The sequence below is a fragment of the Trifolium pratense genome, linkage group LG7, assembly GCF_020283565.1.
Source record: "Trifolium pratense cultivar HEN17-A07 linkage group LG7, ARS_RC_1.1, whole genome shotgun sequence".
Classification (NCBI taxonomy): domain Eukaryota; kingdom Viridiplantae; phylum Streptophyta; class Magnoliopsida; order Fabales; family Fabaceae; genus Trifolium; species Trifolium pratense.
This window is the reverse complement of record NC_060065.1, coordinates 49,456,107-49,476,276: the sequence shown is the minus strand read 5'-3', so window position 1 is coordinate 49,476,276 and position 20,170 is coordinate 49,456,107. Positions and strand designations below refer to the sequence as shown.

At 29.2% G+C, this 20,170-nt stretch overlaps 2 protein-coding genes across 2 annotated transcripts; one reads left to right on the top strand and one right to left on the bottom strand.

The window, feature by feature from the left end:
- Positions 1-8,483: 8,483 nt before the first annotated feature.
- Positions 8,484-9,819, top strand: LOC123899079 (protein EPIDERMAL PATTERNING FACTOR 1-like). Its single transcript, XM_045950134.1, has 2 exons — positions 8,484-8,628; positions 9,488-9,819. Exons 1-2 carry the CDS (start codon positions 8,532-8,534, stop codon positions 9,766-9,768), a joined length of 378 nt encoding a protein of 125 aa, XP_045806090.1. The 5' UTR covers positions 8,484-8,531; the 3' UTR covers positions 9,769-9,819.
- A 3,928-nt stretch (positions 9,820-13,747) lies between these two features.
- Positions 13,748-18,847, bottom strand: LOC123898380. The gene is made up of 6 exons (XM_045949316.1): positions 17,911-18,847; positions 17,591-17,799; positions 16,696-16,918; positions 15,973-16,058; positions 15,609-15,700; positions 13,748-14,415 (listed from the first exon to the last, which is right to left on the bottom strand). The coding sequence occupies exons 1-6, from the start codon at positions 17,998-18,000 to the stop codon at positions 14,171-14,173; spliced, it is 945 nt and encodes a 314-aa protein (XP_045805272.1). The 5' UTR covers positions 18,001-18,847; the 3' UTR covers positions 13,748-14,170.
- Positions 18,848-20,170: the final 1,323 nt, after the last annotated feature.

The following is a 20,170-nucleotide window of genomic DNA, read 5'->3' as shown; positions in this document are numbered from 1 at the left end:
AAAATAATTTTCTTTTGTTAATAACGAAAAAATATTTGATACTTTGTAATTAAAAAAAAAAAAAAAGATTTTTTGTATTCTTTGTTTTTGTTTGACACTTTCACTCTTTCTCTGAATAAGCAAAAAAAACTTCAATTTAAAGTTCGCTTTAGGTCTCCTTTAGTGTTGGGTCGGCTTTGAGATTTATCGATGACTATAAATATAATATCTTTGATCTTTGTCTTAGAATTGAGCATATACTCCTCAATTCTATGATGATATTAGAGCATCTTTACGATCTGTTGGACCACTTGTTAACAGGTTTTCGTTATCGGGACGCCCAATGTTTATATGCACACACCAAGCACAATAGTGCTGGGCATGAAGGGTTTGTTAATAAGTCTTACATTGATTGCGAGATGACCTAAATGTGTATTTATAAAGTGAGGACAATCCCCATCTTATAAGCTGAGTTTGTAGGACTTTGGTTGAAAACTGACTTTCAATCGGTTATTCGTGCTTTTTTCATATGATTTTAAAAATCATGGTCTTTTTCTTTGAAGATTAAGAAATAGATGGCCAATTTTTTATTATCGTTTTATTGATGTATTTCCAAGGATTTGTTTGTTTGCTCTACACTCTTTTTTTCTTCACCATCATAATTTTATCCATTGAAATTTTCCAATAAATTTTTTAACGAGACAAATATTATTTATGTCATGGCTGTTTATAATAGTTTTTGGCCTTAGTCCTCATAGTTGTAATTTCTCTTATTTTTCTTATAATTGAATTTAAAATGGATCTATGCCTTTTATTTTATTTTTATAAAAATGTAACTATAAAAATGAGTTCAAAGACTATTTTAACTTATCAATGGTAAAGTATGCAGAATGGTTGTTAGCGTTTATGTAAAGCATAAGAGCTCAAATTTGTTAACCAATTCAGCCCACCTATTCAGATTAGCCTATTATATCAAAATTATGTGTAGTTAATGGTTCACCAACTCATGGAAAATAGGGTGTATGGTAGGATAAATAAATAATGCAAAAAATTGTGTTTTAGTTTTCTTTTTACATGAAAAGGGCAAAGTCCAAGAAAGAAAAAAATTTACGACTATGTGCACATTTCAAGATATGCAAGTCTAGGAAATATCGTAAAAAAAATACTCTAAATTTTTTTGGAGGAGTCCTTAGAGTTATAACATCAAAAGAGTTTTGAGTAAAATAAAACTATTATTGATAACTAATTTGCGTTTCTGTTGTCTTCTTAACACGTGTGTTTAAACTGAGTTTACAATTGGAGTTCGTTCCATTGAGCTTACAGTTCATATTGTTACCATATCGATGAGTAACTTGGAATCACTTTCTAGTGAATATGTACAATTATTGGTGTATTTTTTTTAATCCTTTCTTATGCAGCATCTCATAATGCCTGTATCATTGTATGATGTTTAGAAGATGCACTTTAATTAGGTTTTTTTTCTTACTTATTTAATTAGGTGATTATTGTTAACTTGATTAGTGTGTGAGAGTCGTATGCTATTTTAATTTTTTTATTGTATTGTTCTGTTTTTTTTTTTGAAGGATTGTTCTGTTTTCTTATTCGCTTACAAACAATAAAAGGAATGAACAATTGGATAAGGATAAATTAGGTGAAAAATTTATTGGTAAAATATTGTCCAATTTGAAAGAAAAATAAACAATGTAAGAAGTTTTTCTTTGATAGTAGGTAGACTGATTTGAACTAGAAAAATAAATTTGACTAATATTTGAACTAAATTAAATTTTCAATTTATTGTAAACTACCTCAACCTTTCATTGTTCACCATCACTTTTTATATGAACAAAATTACATTATCCTCTTTTTTTGCAATAATATTCTCTCCGTTAAAAATAGATAATTTAAATGGAATAAAAATTGGTCCTAAAATATTTTACCTATTCAGTTTTCAATGCAATATATTTTACTCCCTCCGTCTCAATTTGATTGACACAGTTGACTGTAGTACACTATTCGCACATGTTGTTTTGACCCTATCGGTACATGTTAATTATAAAACACTCAAGCTAAAATTCATTCATTTATGAGAACCTTTTGTCCCAAGTTATTTTCAAAATGTTTCAAGGTTTGGAGAATAAGAATATACCTACAATATAACTACTTCTCAATCCAAAATTGTAGGTATCACAAAATTTAAATGGAAATATCAAATATGAATGAGTAAATAAATATGATTTTTTTTAAGACATACACATAGCATAGACAAATTATTGGTAAAGGACAGAGAAGTGACTCATCTGAGATCAATTTGATGCAATATTTTAAGTTTCAACATAAGCATGCCTTATTATGCTTTTTTAATTTTTCACACAAGCATGCCTATGCACAACATTGTCCTTGTTTGTACATATTTTTGTGTGTATATTTATTTATTTATCAGTATAGTATATGCATACTCTTTGCTAAGGTCATCCATATTCTTGTTGTAGTGAAAACTTTGTGTCATGTATTTTCTCTTATAAGCTAAGAAAAGTATTAATATATTATTAGCTAACATTTAGCACAAAAGGTGTCAAATAAGTTATTTATTAATTTAGCAGAGAGTGCATGCTTCTGGACAATATCTTTAATATATTAGAAATGTGCTTATATAAAAACAGAACAAAGTTAATTAACAACTTCCTCAAGCTCAATTTAGTGCTTTCAACATTTTTCAAAAACAAATGTTAGTGCTTCTTCACTAACTTTGGCAGAAACCTTTTACATTATGCATAGATTGTTTATATGATCAATGACAAGTACATGACATTGGCATAGTACGGCAGTAAAATTCAATAATGAGATAATCCCAAAAATATTACCTATATGTTCAAGTTATAATTAGCATCCTTAATTTAAAACCATTTTAATGCATGTTTGAAATCACAATTAATTTGACGAAATTATAATGACCGCGTCTCAACCCCAATAGTGTTGAGCGCGAGGCGTGTGTTAAGAAGTTATATATAGGTTGCGAGATGATCTGAATATACAAATCAATTTGGGGAAGGTTACGCGGTGGTGTTTTGGTTTTAGAGAGAAGGGAGAGCGTGTATTTTGGTTTTAGAGAGAGAAAAATAGTTATTTTAGTGGGAATGTTTGACACATTGTTGTTGTTGTGTGATTTTAGATGGTGCCCGCAATGTCGTTCAAAAGAAAATATAGTTAAATGAGTAATTTTGCATTTTTAATATCTGTTAAAAAAATATAGGGTAATAGGGTTTTACCCCTGGAAAATAGCCAAGTTTTGATTTACCATCCTGCAATATTTATTTTTTTGCGATTACCCCCTGTAATATGAAGATTCCTTCAATTACCCCTCTGAGTTGCAAACTAGACATAGAATCTTCATTTTTGATGATGCGGCATGTATATGTGGATTTTTTTAATTTTAATTTATTTTCATTGTTACAATATTCCAAATCATTTTTATTTTTTTAAAAACAATTTGTTCATAATTTCATAGAAAAAAAATGATTAGGAATATTGTCAAAAAAAGAAAATAAAAATTTTGAAAAATCCACATATCCATGCCACATCATAAAAAATGGAGATTCTATGTCTAGTTGGCAACTCAGGGGGGAAATTGAAGGAATTTTCATATTACAGGATAAATCAAAACTCGGCTATTTTGCATGGTAAAACCCTATTTACCCAAAATTTTATATTTTTGACAGAGAATTTAAAAAAAAAACTAAAAATAGAGAAAATCAATTTTTAATTAAGTTTGGTTAATTGATCCAAAGATGACGAGTTACTTGATAAAATTATGTAAATAGTCGGTGTAAAGTGTTTCACAAAAAGACATTAATATATAATAAGGGTTATGCTAAACAGTGTTCTCAGAGTACTTGTTAAGCTTATAAAAAAGTAAAAATAATGTTAACAAGATAGCTTTTTACACTTTTAGAGTGTTAAATGCACATGGAACAAAATTTTCTTTTTACTAATCAGTGCCTTAGAGCACAAACTGTTTAGAGGAATTATATCTAGTAATTTGTTTTTTTATTTACTAGTATTATTATCTTAGATATTATTCTGATGTTGGGTGATACAAAACAACAATCTCTATTATGAGATTGTTCTATTATGAGATTGTTATGTTATTTGACAACATCTAGTAATACATCTTTTTGTTTACAGTGAATATTTCGGAAGACATATGAGTGAAATTATTGGTTCTTATAGCCAAACAAACAAGTGATCTATGGAATGAAAACCTCTTAAGGGGCCTCGAAGAGTTGGCAGCAATAGCATTGAATGACTTATAGTTAGTGACTTAGTTGTATGTATGTTAAAGCATTGTTGGTATGTGTTTCTCTGCTTAATTTTACCAAAATCATTAATAATTACTCTGTTTTGCTAAATCATATTAACGTAGTTGTTTATGTTAACCAAGTTACTTTAATGATTTTCCAAATTTAAGACGTGTCCTAAAGCCCTTGAACATTCATGTGACGAACTCTAATCTCCGCTTTAACAAATTAAGAGATTGCATTGGAACTTTGAGAAAAATCCACCCTAGAATAATCTTTTATCAAATTTTCAACGACTGAATACTATGTTTGATCTGTCTATATAAAAAAATATTGCTGCAAAGTGGAATTAAATCTGATTTATTTAACTAAACGATGTAAAATGAAAAAAATGTGTATGACGTTGAAGTAAAAATCTAAATTTTAAATATTGAGGGGGAAGTAATAAAAAGAATAAAGAAAAAAAAAGTTGTGTTTCTCTCTTGGTAGGAGAGACTACATAAGAATTAAGGAGAGGAGATTAAAGTAGAGAAAGAGAGACTATGTGGAAGATTTGATTGAATAGTGGGAGGATATACAGGCAAAGAATTAAGAAGGAGAAAGTAAGATAACTAAAAGTTGGAAAGCGAAAATATAAATTTGTGGTAAATATATAAGTGTAAGTTAGTGGCTTAGGTTGCGTTTGACCTTACTTTTTTAAGGTTTAAAAGTTACTAAGAATAAAGTTAAAAATAAAAATTTAAAGTTAAAGTTGTTTGGTATTTATTATTTTTTCAACCTAATTATCACTTTTAATTCAAAATTTTGGTAAAATATTTTTATAAAAGTTTTGATATTTTTATACAAATTTATCATAAATAACAGCCTTATGAAATTCATGTTTTTCAATAAAAAAAATTATATTATACTATGTAGAGACTTGATTTTTAAAAGATAATCATCTTAATAATAACAAACTTAAAAAACGATGTAAACAATATTCTGATAAACATCGAAAAAGATAATAATAACAAAGATAATAACTTTATTAAAAAAAAAAAGAAGAAGATAATAACCGATAATTATTTCAATAATAACAAACTTAAATAAAAAGATAATACCAACTAATTATAACAACTTAAAAAAGCTAATTATCATAAATTCTTTTTTTTAAGTCGCTTATATTGTGTTTTTTCATTACAAAAAAACACTTCTTATTCTAAGAATTTTATCAAAATTGTGTTTGGTTCCACTTCTCCTTAAAAGAAGTAGAGAAGTAGAAAATAAATATGGTCAAACAACACCGGTCAATTTTATAGGAGCATAAAAATATATTCTAGTATTTTATTTACACTTCTTAAATGTTTTTCTTGCGGGGGCTTGAGCCCCCAATAGGGTTAGAGTTTACAATTATTTTATATTTTTAATATATAATATTTATTATTACATAATATGCATGACTCAAAGAGTCATTTATTACATGAAGAATTAATGTGAATGATTTTTTAAAAAAACAAATATTGGCAATGATGTGCATGTAGTAGTTGGTAGGCGTTCTTTTGTAATTTGTAAATGATGTGCTTGACTTTAATACATGAGAATAAGATTAATGCAATTTTGAATGATTTATTAATATTCACATTTTAATTTTAATTTCATAATATATTAGTGGTGTCATGCATGTTAATTGGTTGGAAGAATTAAAGTGGACGAATTTTTTAAAAAAAATATTGACGATAATAGGCATGTAGTAGTTGGTTGGAGGTGTTCTAACGTTATGATAGGTCCAACTCCTAATTCTAAAATGTAAGACCTTATAAAAAAATAAATAAAAAATCTCAATATGGCTAAGTTAAGGGTTGAATTGATAAACTTTGATTTTCGGCTATCCCAGCGCCAACTCTTCGATATATTTCTTGCTGATTGAGTGTTGAGGATTTGATGCTTTCAACTTTACCAACTAGAAATTTAAATATCATGTTATATATTAAATAACTAAATGGAATTTTTTTGAGGTTTTTTTTGGTAAAAATCTCGGTGACATAATATGATTCTATTCGAAAATACTTTAGACATGTACTTAGGCCGGTTTGATATGGCTAGTACATGACCTTTATGAGATGTAAATAAATATCATAAATAAATTGAAAATTATTCAATAGAATACTTGAAAGAAAATATATACAAATTTAGACATTAAGAAACAACTCTTCATAATTGGCCATCATAAGTGAAATCTTTCTTCAAAATTTTGGGACTTCTGTTGTTTTGCAACTTATCTATAACCAATGAACAATTCACATAAACAACAATTTTCCTAAGATGAATAAAGTCATCAATCACAAGTCTAATAGGAACCTTGACCATTATTAACAAAGGAATATGTCCTGAATTTTGATCTTGCAATAGTTGATTTTGCAATTCAGGACCAAATACACTATCTCCCTTCAATGTCACATTAAATTTTGTTGTCTCCTTTCCTAGTTGCAAGAAAGGTTCGAATTGCCCCGCGCAAAATAAGGACCCCGAATACATTATGCTAACATGATTTTCTAAATAATCAAAACCAATGATCTTATTTGGATTCTCTGATTTCATAACAACACTAATGTTAGTTTGTAGCTTATTGTTATATTGTAGATCAAAATCCTTTATATTAAGATTTTCAACATTGTATGTAGGCATTTGTGGTTCAAGATAATAATATAAAGCTATAATAATTGCTACTAAAATGAAAAGAATTAGACAAAAGCAACAAATACAACATTGAAAACAACTTAAGCAGTAACAACAACACCTTAGGAATTCACAACATGTACCTTCGGTAGAATGGTGTCTTTTAGGATTTTTTATTGAGGCATATTGTTGAGGAACATAATAATTAGGTGTCATGGTAAATATGTTGAAGGTGATATATAGTTTAATTGTTGATTAACATTGATTAATCCTTTGAGATTTTACATGATGTGCTTTTCTTTTTGTTTGTTTAGAGAATCTTTCATTGGTTAAGGATTTTGTTATGTAATGTATGGATAAGGTTTCTCTATAACCATGCTCTCTTTTTTTACCGTCTCTATAACCATGCTAAAACTAGTTTCTACATTTTTTTTCTTCCCTTAATTTAGGCACTAGCTTATTATGGTTAGTTTGGTTGCTGATGATTTTAAATTATGATCAGTGAGCTAAATTTTATGTGTAGATGGATACTAATATATAAATACAAGTTACAACTCACGTTCTCTAAACTTTAAGACTTTTCTTATTATGGCAAGTCATCGGAAGTCAACTAACCTAAACTTTTCTAGTTTATTTATTTTTTGTCGAACTCCGCGCCTATCTATATTTCTGTATGTTAATTTAAGCAAAGGCTAATTGTAATTAAACAACCACCAATTAACATGACTCATTCGTTCATTATAGTTTAAAGACTAATCATATAAGAGTGTTTCATTAATGACATAGTTTAAAGACTAATCATATAAGAGTGTTTCATGAGTTTGAATTCAACCCTATGAAAGTATGAATGCATCAAAGTTATAAGTATTGAGGGAGAATTTATCCGCTCATTGTAGTTCTTCTCAAATTCAATAATTAATTTCTACCGTCTATTTAAATCGAATAATTGAAACCAGACGGTTTAGATCACTTATACAGTAAAACAATCTTAACCATCCATTCAAATCGGACGTTTGAGAATTGTAACAGGCTGGAATCCAGTTTGATGTTTAGGCAATGCCTTTATACAAAAAAAATAACTAAGCCTATAAATATATGCGAGAGAAGGTATTGATGGCAGTCACATTCAAAGCCTCGGTTGCCAAATTTATTATACGAACTCAATAGCACATGAACATTAATTTAATTAAATAAATAGTAAAAAAATGTGATCCTAGCACACAAACATAAGTGCAAAATGAGGCTGCATTTATGCTACCTAACAAATACTTGTGCCTACAATACAAGGTAAAGCAATCACGTAAAACAAACACTTTTAACTCTCTTGTTTTAAATTCTTACTATTTTCTCTTCTTTCTCTCAAACAAAAAAAGCTTAAACAATCTTGTGATCTAAGTATGAGTAATCCTCATTCGCACCCTCTTTCATGTGACACTCTCCTCTTGCCTGTGAACGTTTTCAATTCCATGTTTTTTTTCTTCTTTACACCCCCTTTATTTTCTACCTATATATATTTTGGCTTCATTTACATCATTCACCATGTACTAAGAAGAAAATCTCATAAGAACACCACATTTGAAATTTCAAGAGAAAATAACCATAATGAAGAGGAACTTGGTCTATGTTTCTGCATTTGTTCTTGTTTTACTTTTTGTTCCAATGTTGACCTCTTCAAGGCACATAAGCTACTCAAATTTGGGTAAGTCTCCAATTCTTATTGTTAAGAGTCCCACATCGGTTGAGAGATGGCCTGACTAAGTGTTTATATACTAGAGGCAATCCTCACCTTACAAGCCGGTTTTGTAAGGATGAGTTAGGCCCAATACTCATTTCTAAGACTTATAGTTAAGATCATAAAATCTATTATGATTATTTGACTATGTTTGGTATCACAATGAACATGTCAGAATTACGATGGATCATCGTAATTCTAGCATACCCACCATAATGTCAAACATACACCTATAGTTGAAATTAATCATATTCTTTAATGCACATAACTATAATGTAACATTGTAATATTCTTTAAGAACATTCAAACACATGGTTATTCTTTATAATGTGGACCTTAAAAAAGTTCAAAGATATATTTTTTATTAAAATTTACTAAAAATTGTAAGGGTACAAAGTGGACATTTTTTAGGTCCTTACATATACTTAACCATCCATATATTGACTTCATTATATATGTTTTTATCTTTTGGGATATACAGTATAAAGAAGGAAAAAAAGTTGAATTAAAATATGCCTACCTAAGTTAGAAACAAGAAATATGTTTCTAATTAGAACGGGTGTGAATATGAAATATGACATGGGGATTGGGCCTTAATCTGTTGTAAATATATATATAGTCTTTTGATAAATAATTTTTTTTTTAAAAAAAAGGCTTTTTAATGTTTGCTTTCGATTCAACTTTATCAGTAGTATAATTATTAAAATAATACTGTACTTCAAAATTAATTAAATTGGTTAAGTGAATTAATTTAATGTGCCAAATGTTGTTGTGTTAATTTTCATGTTTTGTTTTTTACAATGTATTAATTTTTCATATTGAGTAGTAGGACATGGACATTCAAATCCTGAAGTGGGAAAAAAAGTAGATGCAACCAAAGGAGCAAAACAAAATCCGTATTCAGAAGGAAGAACAAAACATATGCGACGGCCAGACACGATGCAAGTAGCTGGGTCGCGGTTGCCGGATTGTTCACATGCATGCGGGTCATGTACGCCATGCCGATTGGTGATGGTGAGCTTAGTTTGTGCATCCCTTGCAGAAGCTGAATCATGTCCAATGGCTTATAAATGCATGTGCCATAACAAGTCCTATCCTGTCCCATAAAATGAATTATTAGAGAATTTCAATTCTTGTAACCGCGGTGTAATATATATAGTGCCCATTTTTCTTGTTTTTCTTTAATTTTCTCTATGTTGTCCAACAATGGTAGAAATGATTTCCTAGCAATGAAAATGGTTTTTGGCACGATGAAAATTATAAGTGTTGTCTTCTTCTTTTTTTTTTTATGCTTGAATTATTAGAATGACAAAATTTATATGCATTTCTTTAGATGCAGTTTTTCATGTCCCTCTCACAAAAAGGTAGTTATTTATATTTTTTAATTAAAAATAAAATAAAATTGTTTTAAATTAAAAACAATTTCTCTCATGTATCTAGCACAGTAAGAATTGTGTATATGTAACTGTACATAAGTTTGGTCCTTATTAGAATTGTTAATGTTTGAGATTATGAATTATGCGATAAAATTCAAGTTAATAGCATAAAAAAAAATACTTATCTTAATAAATAATGTGATAAAATCAAAGTCATGAGAATACATATACTTCTAGATTTGTACCGTTGATGAACTTAGTTACCGATTAAACTAATAGCTAGTCTAAGTTGATCTGTCAATTTAACATTTGAGTCATTGTTCATGTGGTATAAGATATGCTGATGTGACATGTGAATTAAGTATTAGTGAGATTTTAGTCAGAAACCCTCCAAGTTTAAACTAATATATTGGTCTTGGATTTGGAGGGTTTCTACTTACATGTGTGTTGGAGTATGGTTATGAAGTTTTTAATAATGTTAACGATGATTAATCTTCGTTAAAAAACATATATGAAGCATACAAGATATGTTCTGTTCTCTTTTTTTGTTTTAGGTGTTTCCTTTTTATTGTTTATTTACGTGTAAGTAGGTTTTTAGCTCGTGAAAAATGTTTTGTTGAAGTGAATGCAAAAAATATCTTTAATTGAATAATTCATTCGTGGGAGTGTGGCCTACTGATTTTGTTACATTTATTAAAGAAAGTATGGTGGAGACAAGTGTATTAATATTATTATAGTATTAATCTTGTATGCTCAGGTCATTTTCTATACTCTTAAAATACATGGAAAATATCTCGAATCTAGTTGGCCCAAAATCTTCTTGTCCTTTCTCTCATTAGAATAGGTAAAATGAAAGTGAATTTGTCAATTGTTCAAAAGGTAAATTAAAATTGATGAAAATGAAAAGAAAAAAAATGAAAATTCAGACACATTAACGTACAGGTTATAGCTCTTTCCTTTTGACTTCAAGAAAGTTCTTTCCAAAAACAACAGTATGAGATTGGTGTTTTATTTACCAACTATACACACAATCTTGTATTAAAATGGAAGTTATATTTCAATCAATAAAGTTAAATGAAATGTTTGTTTTTATACAATTTTATATGAGAAATCTTTATGGATTTTTTAAATGACCCCTTTTTGAAAAAGAATATAAAAATGCATCACATTTAACAAAATAATTAGATGTCCTATTTCTTTTATTTATTAACTCTCTGTTTTCCAATAGGAAGGGGCTCAGATAATCTAGAGCTCGGTCGAGAGTTAATTAAAGTCTAGCGAATAATTGTTATCACAAAAAATTAAACTCGAGTTCTCTCGAACAATTAATCTTGAACATTATGATTATTGAGTCAGACACCAAATCTCACGTGAAGGTCATTAACAGCCTGATGCTTCTCATCCTTAAAAATGTAGCCAATGGCAATAAAGTTGTGACCCTGAAAGAGTTCAAAAAATAGATTTCGAGCTTAATTTCTGCTACTAACATTTTTCCATTTTCTCTAACAATATACCAATAATTAATATTTTCCTATAAAGAGGGTTGTGAATTGTGATTTACTCAATGAGATCATATATTTGGATATAAATATATATATTTATATAACAAAAATTTGTTTAAAAAAAATTAAATGTCAATGTTAGTAATTAGTTGTTAAGTTAATATTTTTCTCTTTTATCCGAGTTCGAACAATGGCTTCTAACTCCTTTAATCCGTACCTCAAATTCAATTATGCTACCCACTTCACCTTATTTATTTTTTACTCACAAACAAGTAGATTTTTCATTTGTTTACTCAACATACACGTTTATTTTTCTTTAGAAATGTTGATAAATACTAATTGAAAAACTCACCTTTTAGCAAAAGTGAACAAATACTAAATTTATGGAAAAGACAAAAAATGCACATTGCAAAATTACACTACAAGTTCTTTATCTTATTTTTTTTGTAACACTTTGGTCCTTTATCTTTTTTTTTGTAACACTTTGGTCCTTTATCTTTTATTTGTAACACTTTAGTCCTTTATTTTTTTTATTTGTAACATTTTAGTCCCTTTTTTTTGTAACAGTTTGGTCTTTTATCTTATTTTATTTGTAACACTTTGGTCCTTTATTTTTTATAAATAAATAAGATACGGATCAAAGTGTTACGAAAAAAAAAGATAAAAGACCAAATTGTTACAAAAAAAAGATAAAGGATCAAAGTATTACAAAAAAATAAAATAAAGAACCTGTAGTGTAATTTTGCCTTGTTTTTTTAATCATGTCAGAGCAACACACTTTGAATGATGGTATAAGCCACACTTTAATTTCTTTTATAAATATCCACTTGGTTTCTGTTTCCCAACTTCCCCCTTAATTACCCCTAAATAGCTAAAGAAGCTTTTTTTTTTTATCAAAAAAGAGTATTAATAGTGGGACAAAACGAAAATGCATGTGTGAAGGCTGATATATCACTTAAGTCAGTTTGTTTCTTTTCAAAAAATAAATAAATTGTGGTTTGTAAATTAGTACTCCTCCATCTTATAAAAATATTATTTTTGTAATTTTTTGTCTTAAAATAATTGTCAATTTAAAACATTATTATAATATTTATTTACTTTTCTACCTTTAAAGTCATTGTAATTAATTATTTGTTTAAGAATCACACATAATCCTATATTTAATTTGAGACGGAGGAAATACATATTTACCATAATAACTATATTAGTGTCTCAAAATTTTGGTTAGGATTTCTATTTTTACTTGTTGCCAATTTTCATAACCATATATCTATGGATGAACATGGAAATACTTCAAGATCAATGCGAGCCAATTATATCTATTCCTTTTCCATGAAACATCCCTAGCTACTTGCATTTTTTTCCTTCTTTTTCTTTGTTTAAATGAGTGGGCACTAAAACAGAACAATGAAATCCCATTAGTTCAAAGGGAAATGAGATGAATTTGGAATTTTTGCAACATGCTTTCACATCATTCATCAAATCCATTGACAATAACAAGTGATTAATATCAGAGAAATAATTTTTTGGCATCAAAATTTTATGTCAAATACTATGTTATTCGAGACTCCGAAAGTCAATGGCTAATAGGCTATGCTCGAAAAATCGGAATATGTGAGGCTTTTCATGTTGAGATGTGAGAAATATATGAGGGGTTAAAGATAGCTAGATTTCATGGTTTTTCACAATTTATTATGGAAAGCGACTTCAAATTGTTAGTGGACATGGTTACAAATAATTGCAAGACTAATGGGGCTACTCTCGTTCTAATTCGTCGAATATGAGATCTTATTAATCTTCTTTGGCATGTTAAGATCAATTACACTTTACGTGAAGCCAATAAATGTGCCGATTGGTTAGTATAGTCTAAGAATTCATTTTTGTCCATTGTTTTTAAAGGCCCCTTAGAGGGAGTTGCAAATTATCTTGTTTGAGGACATTTTAGGGGCTTGTGTGCCTAGAAATGTTCGTTTAATTTTGTAAGTTTTTCCTTTGGATTCTGCCCTCTTTTTTATACACAAAAAAAACAAATAATTAATTATTTTTTAAAAGTAGTATTAGATTTACTCTTAGACCAATAGCGAACAATTAATATTAGAGAAATTGTGTTTTTGCATCAAACAATTTATCGAATAATTTGGAATTTTATATTTTTACAATAAATATATACTAAGTTATAAAATATAAAAAGAAAAATAGAGATAAACATGTACAATGACACATACAATATTTGTATTTTAACTTTGAAACAACATCTTTCAATATTATACACAATTAAAGCTCAAAGTTCTATAGTCTCTCACCTTTTGTCCCTCTCTCATGACCCCTCCCTCCCTTATCCATCTCTCCAATTCCCTCTTGGAACATATAAAAGCTAGTACTAAAAAAGGAGTCAATTCATCAATCACCCTTTTCCATGGAAGGGTTGGTCCTAAAATACTCTCAAGGGTTAACAAGTATCTCAAATCAACTACTACTACTACATACATATCCTCAATATTCTTTTTCACACCCCCCTCAATATACAACACAAAAGGAGCAATTAATGGTCCAAGAAAGTGCATAGAAAAAAAAAACTAAAGATATTTTTAGAGTAGTGGGAATATTAATAATCCCTTTTTTTCTTTTAATTTAGCCATGACGAATGCCCATGAAGTAATTAAAGTCATGATGCTGAACCCTTAGTTGCTTCAACCATGAATCTGCCACACTTAATAGTGACATTAATCTTTCTTGGTCCCGACCACGATTACCAGCAACCCACACATTCCCACCTTGCATTTTGTATGTTGCCAATCCAAATGCTGGCAATGAGATGCTTTCTCCTTCTTTTTTCTTCACTTGCCCACCCTCAATATCATCATCTAGGTCCATCCCTATATAAGACAAACACCTTTCTATAATTAGCATGGGAAAATTAAATACTCATACAAGTAATTAATTATGGCTTGAAAAAGGTAATTAAGGTACGTTTGGATTGACTTATTTTTGAGCTTATGCGAAATAACTTATGCAAATAAATAAGTTTTTATGTATTACTATAAGCTTTTCAAGGCAGCTTACGAAAAAAAAACAGCTTATAAAGACACAATTTTTGTTAGTGGTAATTTATGAATTAACATAAAAATTTATTTATTTGCATAAACTATTTTCATAAGCTGAATAATAAGTCAAATCCAAACGGATCTTAATAATATGACACACTTATCCTACAAGTAGCGTGGTCCAGCTAGGTTGTTTCGTACAGTTTAGTATTTTGTAAAAAAAATCACGTTTTTTTTAAGGGTCTGGTTGATATACAAAAGTTAAGTACTTAAGAAAGCTAAACAACACAAGACAAAATAAAATAGTACAGAATAAATTCTAAAGAATGAAACAATTTTTTGTCTTGTAAGTACGATATATGGTGGACAAAAGATTATTTTTTGCATTTTAAACAACTTTTACTTGTAACAAAAAAGTTATCATGTGGTTTAGTGAGAGGTAAATTTTTTATTTTTATTTCGTCTATTGCCCCCCAATTTATACCAGTCCTAAAAATAATTTTTTAAATTTTTTTTGAACAAGGATAATTTTAAAATTACATACAGTATAACTAGAGTTGTTAACTCCCTTATTTTTCAGCGGATCAAATGTACGATGAGATTAATGTTATCTAACATTAGATTAATCTAATGGCGTAGAGATTAATCTGAAGTCTTGAGCTAGAAAATGATCATGTTGTAAAGAATTCGAGTTTAATTTTGGATAAAATTTAACTAAGGTACATTGTTTTCCTAATAAAAATATCATAAAAGTTGAGATTATTAAAGCAATTGTGAAAAGGCAATAGTTGGGTTGGACTCCTCTACAGTAGTTGGACAATTACACATTTGGAGAGACAAAGACCAATCAATAAGCTTAGACATTTCTAATTTCATTGATTAATCTTCTGTCCAACTAAGATCTCATCAACGGTAATTATGAACATTTTTAGTAAAAACGTGAAATCTACAGCTCCTATATATAAGTTTTTTCCTTCAATTTAACAGACCCCACAAAAAAATAAACATAAATAGAAAATAAATACCTTGAAATGAAGATGAAAGTGTGTGGTAAGTGAGGAAGCATGTTGAAAGATCTTTAATTGTTCTTCCCATAGGAATGTGATATATTGGGTACCTGAAAAACAAAAAGTATATTTGTCAATAATTTTGTTTGTTACAAAGTTACTTTTTCCGATCACTACTCTAATTAAAAAATCACTTTTCAGATTCATAAAATAACTGATGTATCTAGTATATAATATATATCAGATACATTAATTATTATTTATTCCATGAATTTGAAAAGTATTTTTTGTTTTATCACAGTGACCAGAGGAATTACTTAGAGAGAATAAATTATGTTGAAGAAGTAAATATCTAAGGATAGGATGAGACAAAATTGGTTACCAAGCAACAGCCATCCAACTTGCTGGTGAAAGATCCACACTTCTTAATGACATTAACCCTGGGTATCTTTGAGCTAATCCAGATATCTGAAATTCATAAAATCATATATGCCACCAATTAAACAATGGAATCTATATAATTTTTACACATCATTACCATTTATTTTTGAATTGTGATTGATGGATGTATTTTAAGTTCTTTTTGTAACAATCACTATTTTTAGTTGTGGAAGAAGAACTTATGCTCTAAGGGCATGACAAGTACTTTGATAAGAAATAAAGAAAAATGGAATATTCTTAATTTCCATCTTGATAAGTAATTTGAGGAAAATTGGTCTCTACTTATTCAAAGGTCAGAAGTTAGAATTTATCTAGTTATGGGTGCCTATATCACTATTCACCAAATTATTATTCTTCATATTCCGATTTCCACACATTCACGCAATCATTGCAATAGTAACATTTGGATCGAACAAATTTTAAATTCGATACGTTATATTTGATTGAAATTTGCACTGTCTGATCTCGACTTAACAGTCATACATGGACGCGTTGAAATCGACAAAACATTATAATAGGATTCCAAATTCCACAATTTCTTTTTATACCTAATAAATTGAAGAAAACCAAAAGCATATCATAGATATAGATGAGGTTCTAATGAAGGTCATAAATTAACAACATAAAGTAAGAAAAAGAAAAGGTCAATTAATATCACACACACCTTATCCATTAGAGGAACTCTTCCATATGGATTTGATCTTTCAAAATATTGACAATAGAGATGACCCAATCTATCATTCAAATGCCAAAGACAATCTTGTTCATATCCTCCTTCTTCTGATGAAGTTCCATCCCATCTCCATAATTTATCACACTCACTCTCATCACTATAAGAATCACTGTATGAATCCCTTGTCTCACAATCACCTGATTCTGTTTCTTCCCTATAATAATACCAATAAAAATTTATCCATTAGTTTCTCTTAACAAAACCAAACACAATTGTTTCATTATAATTTAACTAATCCTATGTCAATTATGCTACCAAATCACCAAACACAAAACAACTACATATTTATACAACAATTGCATCTTAGGATCGACGTTGAATTTGTCAGAATCACGATAATATAATTTTAGGAAAAAACTAGTCTTTTAAAGTCTCAACAAAATTTAAGTGCTACCATTATTTCATCGAACTTACCGTAATTCTAAACGTACACTTATTATGGTGGGATTTCAACATAGTTAAATTCCTAAAACTCATAATTTCAAAAGCATAATTATGCAACCAGTGTGAAAGTTTGACCATAAGGAACAGTAACAAAATCATACTACTACTTTGTTACTGTTTCCCATAATTCATAAACACATCTTCCATAGTGGGGTTTCAATATCAAAATGTCTTAATGTTAGAAATGTTGGAAACACCAATGAAAGCAACAATAGATGAATTTCACAAACAGAAACTTAAAATATAGTCAACACTATAATGATCAAATCCAATTTCCAACCATACAGATATAAAAACTAGATACATCGGTTATTCAATAAATCTGAAAAATGAATATTTGCGACTAGAGGGAGTAGCCGTTGAAATTAGTTGGGTTAATTACCTATAAGTATTGCTAGTGAAAATCTGAATTGCAGAAAGATAAGGAACATAGTACTGTACAAGTGTTTCACCACTAGTTAACGTGATTGGAACACCAGTTCCATAAGCACTCCATTCATCATAACAATTCCAAAGATCACCTAAGGTAAAATATTCAACTCTTTCTCTTTCCCATGGTTGCCACAAACGGTTAAGGTTTGTAATCTCCGACTGCAACAAAAACATAAAACAACAACATTAAAAACATGAAATTTAAGACAAGAACGTATATTCTTAAATTCTTTAAATAAATGAATAATAAAATTGAGAATAAGACAAAACCTTAGGAAGAAACTGAGATTGAACAACGGGTGTTGTACAACGAACGAAACAATCAAGGTTAGAATGCATTGACCCTTTATTAAAAATCATGACTTTTAGAGAGAGAAATGAAAAATATTGAGAGAGAGAAAGAGAGAGAAGGGTGGGAAGAGGAAAAGAGGGTGTTTTTCAGCTTCTCTCCCAACCCTGAAAAAAACAGAGACAACCCAGATAGGAAAAAAAAAAAACAGAGAGAGACAGAGAAAGAGAGAGAGAGAATTGAAAAGGGGTATAGAGATTAATTTGGGATTTCAATTTAATTTCTATTTTTTGATGTTTAGACACCGAATTAGCCGCAAAATCTAAGTGTCATTCGCTAATTATATCTCTCTGTTTTGGGTTTTTGTTATCTCTCTGTTTTTCTCTGTCTTTGCAGGCAATGTTGTGAATTGAACGCTATGTGTAATTGTTGGAAAAGATTGTTATGGAAACAATGTAATTTATGGGTTTCTTTTGTTTTTTATTAAACTAATCCTTGAAGAAAACTCTTTGGTTTGATATTGGCGTTGAAGGAAAAAAGAGCGTTAAAAGTGGAGGGACGGTGTTTAATTTTTAACAGAAAAGAAGCGTGGGTTTTTTCTTTCCTGAGAAAGTGGACACGGAAACTGAAAAGAAAACGGAGTTGTTATTGTTATGAGTTATGAGATGAGAATTGAGAAGAGAAGAGAAGAGGTGTGTGTTTGTTTGTTGTATTGTATGTAGCTAGATGAAACCGAGAGAGAGAGAGATGATATAATTGTGATTTGTGATTGTAACTGATGATGATGATGAGATATGAGAAACAGAGAAGATGAGGGTTATGGATTGGATGGATGCATATACACACACACCATTAATTATGGTATCACCCCCTTACATTTATTTATACTCTCATTTATGTCTTCCATATGTCTCTCCCTATTATTCAATTATTATAACTATATCTCATTTTCTTATATGAAACTTCTAACCGAATAAATAAATATTGATCTATTAATCAATCGTTAGTTGGTTTAGTCTTGATTAACGCTGAACTTTGGTAGGAACTATATGGTTGGATCTCGAGAGGTGGAACTACTTTTTTTATAAATAAAAAAACTTGATATCCGGTCTTAGGACTGACGAGATGGAACTACTTAATGTCAGAATTGTCCCCGCAACCACATTATGCGGTCCGATAGATCCGATACTAGTGAAAACAAAAACAAAAAAGTTGATGTATTAAGTACGATCACACAAGTAAAAATATAGTACTACCGGAAAGTATCTTTCGGTGAAATGGAGAGATTCAAAGTAATGCATGGCGAAAAAAAGCAATTATCATCGCTAATTAATAATGACTAGCATTTGTTCAGTTTACTTGACCCGCAAAATGAATTACTAACATAGTGTTGCACAAGAAATTGGATCCTCTTCGGCACAGCTCTCTCTCTTTTTTTTCTAATCAAATGGTTGTTGATCAACAAAAGAAAAAAAGTATAGTGTAGGGGGGCGGGGAGAGAGAGAGAGATGTGAGTGAATGGCTGAGATGAGGGCATGAGGAAAAACACGAGAGAGAAATGCTGGAGATGATCTAGATTCGTGACACAAGTAGTGGATATTTGGGTCATTTAACCATTTGATCTTATCTTTAATCTTGGACCGATGAATATGAAAAAAATATTTGCTGAAAAATGTCAATCTCTTAAATGAATCTCAGTAACTCGAGAGTAATATTCTCCGCACAGTTGCATGCAACATATATCAATTTGAGTTTTTGTAGATGTAATTCATGTTATGTCAGAGCGGAACATTTTAGAGGATCTCTGATATTATTTTAGAATTTTGGGTTTAACTTGACTTGATCTTATAAAATTAACTTCTAATGTAGTGGTTATCTTTACTTATAAACTTATGTTTAAGTTGTTTTCTTTCTTTTCACATCAGTTTAATCTGGTTCGGGGATCAACTCATGTTTAAGCTTTATTTTATCTAATATAAAATTCATGGTGTTTGATAAATAAATAAATAATATAAATATTATAATATTTTTGGTAAGCTATAAATATTATAATATGATATAGAATAGAAATAGTATAATATTATATGTTTTAATAATTTTATTATAGGACGAGGTTTGTTGTTATACCAGAACCCCGTAGCTATCACCTTTCAAATTATGTTGGCTTCGTTCATAGATTTAAATTTAACAGCCTTTGTTGGAGAAACAAAGCGGGTTTTTTTTATTTAATTCATGAAATTT

Excerpts from the sequence above, each read along its gene's own strand:
- LOC123898380 (XM_045949316.1), bottom strand. The coding sequence starts at position 18,000 with ATGATTTTTAATAAAGGGTCAATGCATTCTAACCTTGATTGTTTCGTT. Across the intron at positions 16,059-16,695 it reads GAGTTCCTCTAATGGATAAG|ATATCTGGATTAGCTCAAAG; the intron begins GTGTGTGTGATA and ends TATGAATTTCAG. Across the intron at positions 14,416-15,608 it reads ACTTTCATCTTCATTTCAAG|GGATGGACCTAGATGATGAT; the intron begins GTATTTATTTTC and ends TGTCTTATATAG.
- LOC123899079 (XM_045950134.1), top strand. The coding sequence starts at position 8,532 with ATGAAGAGGAACTTGGTCTATGTTTCTGCATTTGTTCTTGTTTTACTT. Across the intron at positions 8,629-9,487 it reads CATAAGCTACTCAAATTTGG|TAGGACATGGACATTCAAAT; the intron begins GTAAGTCTCCAA and ends CATATTGAGTAG.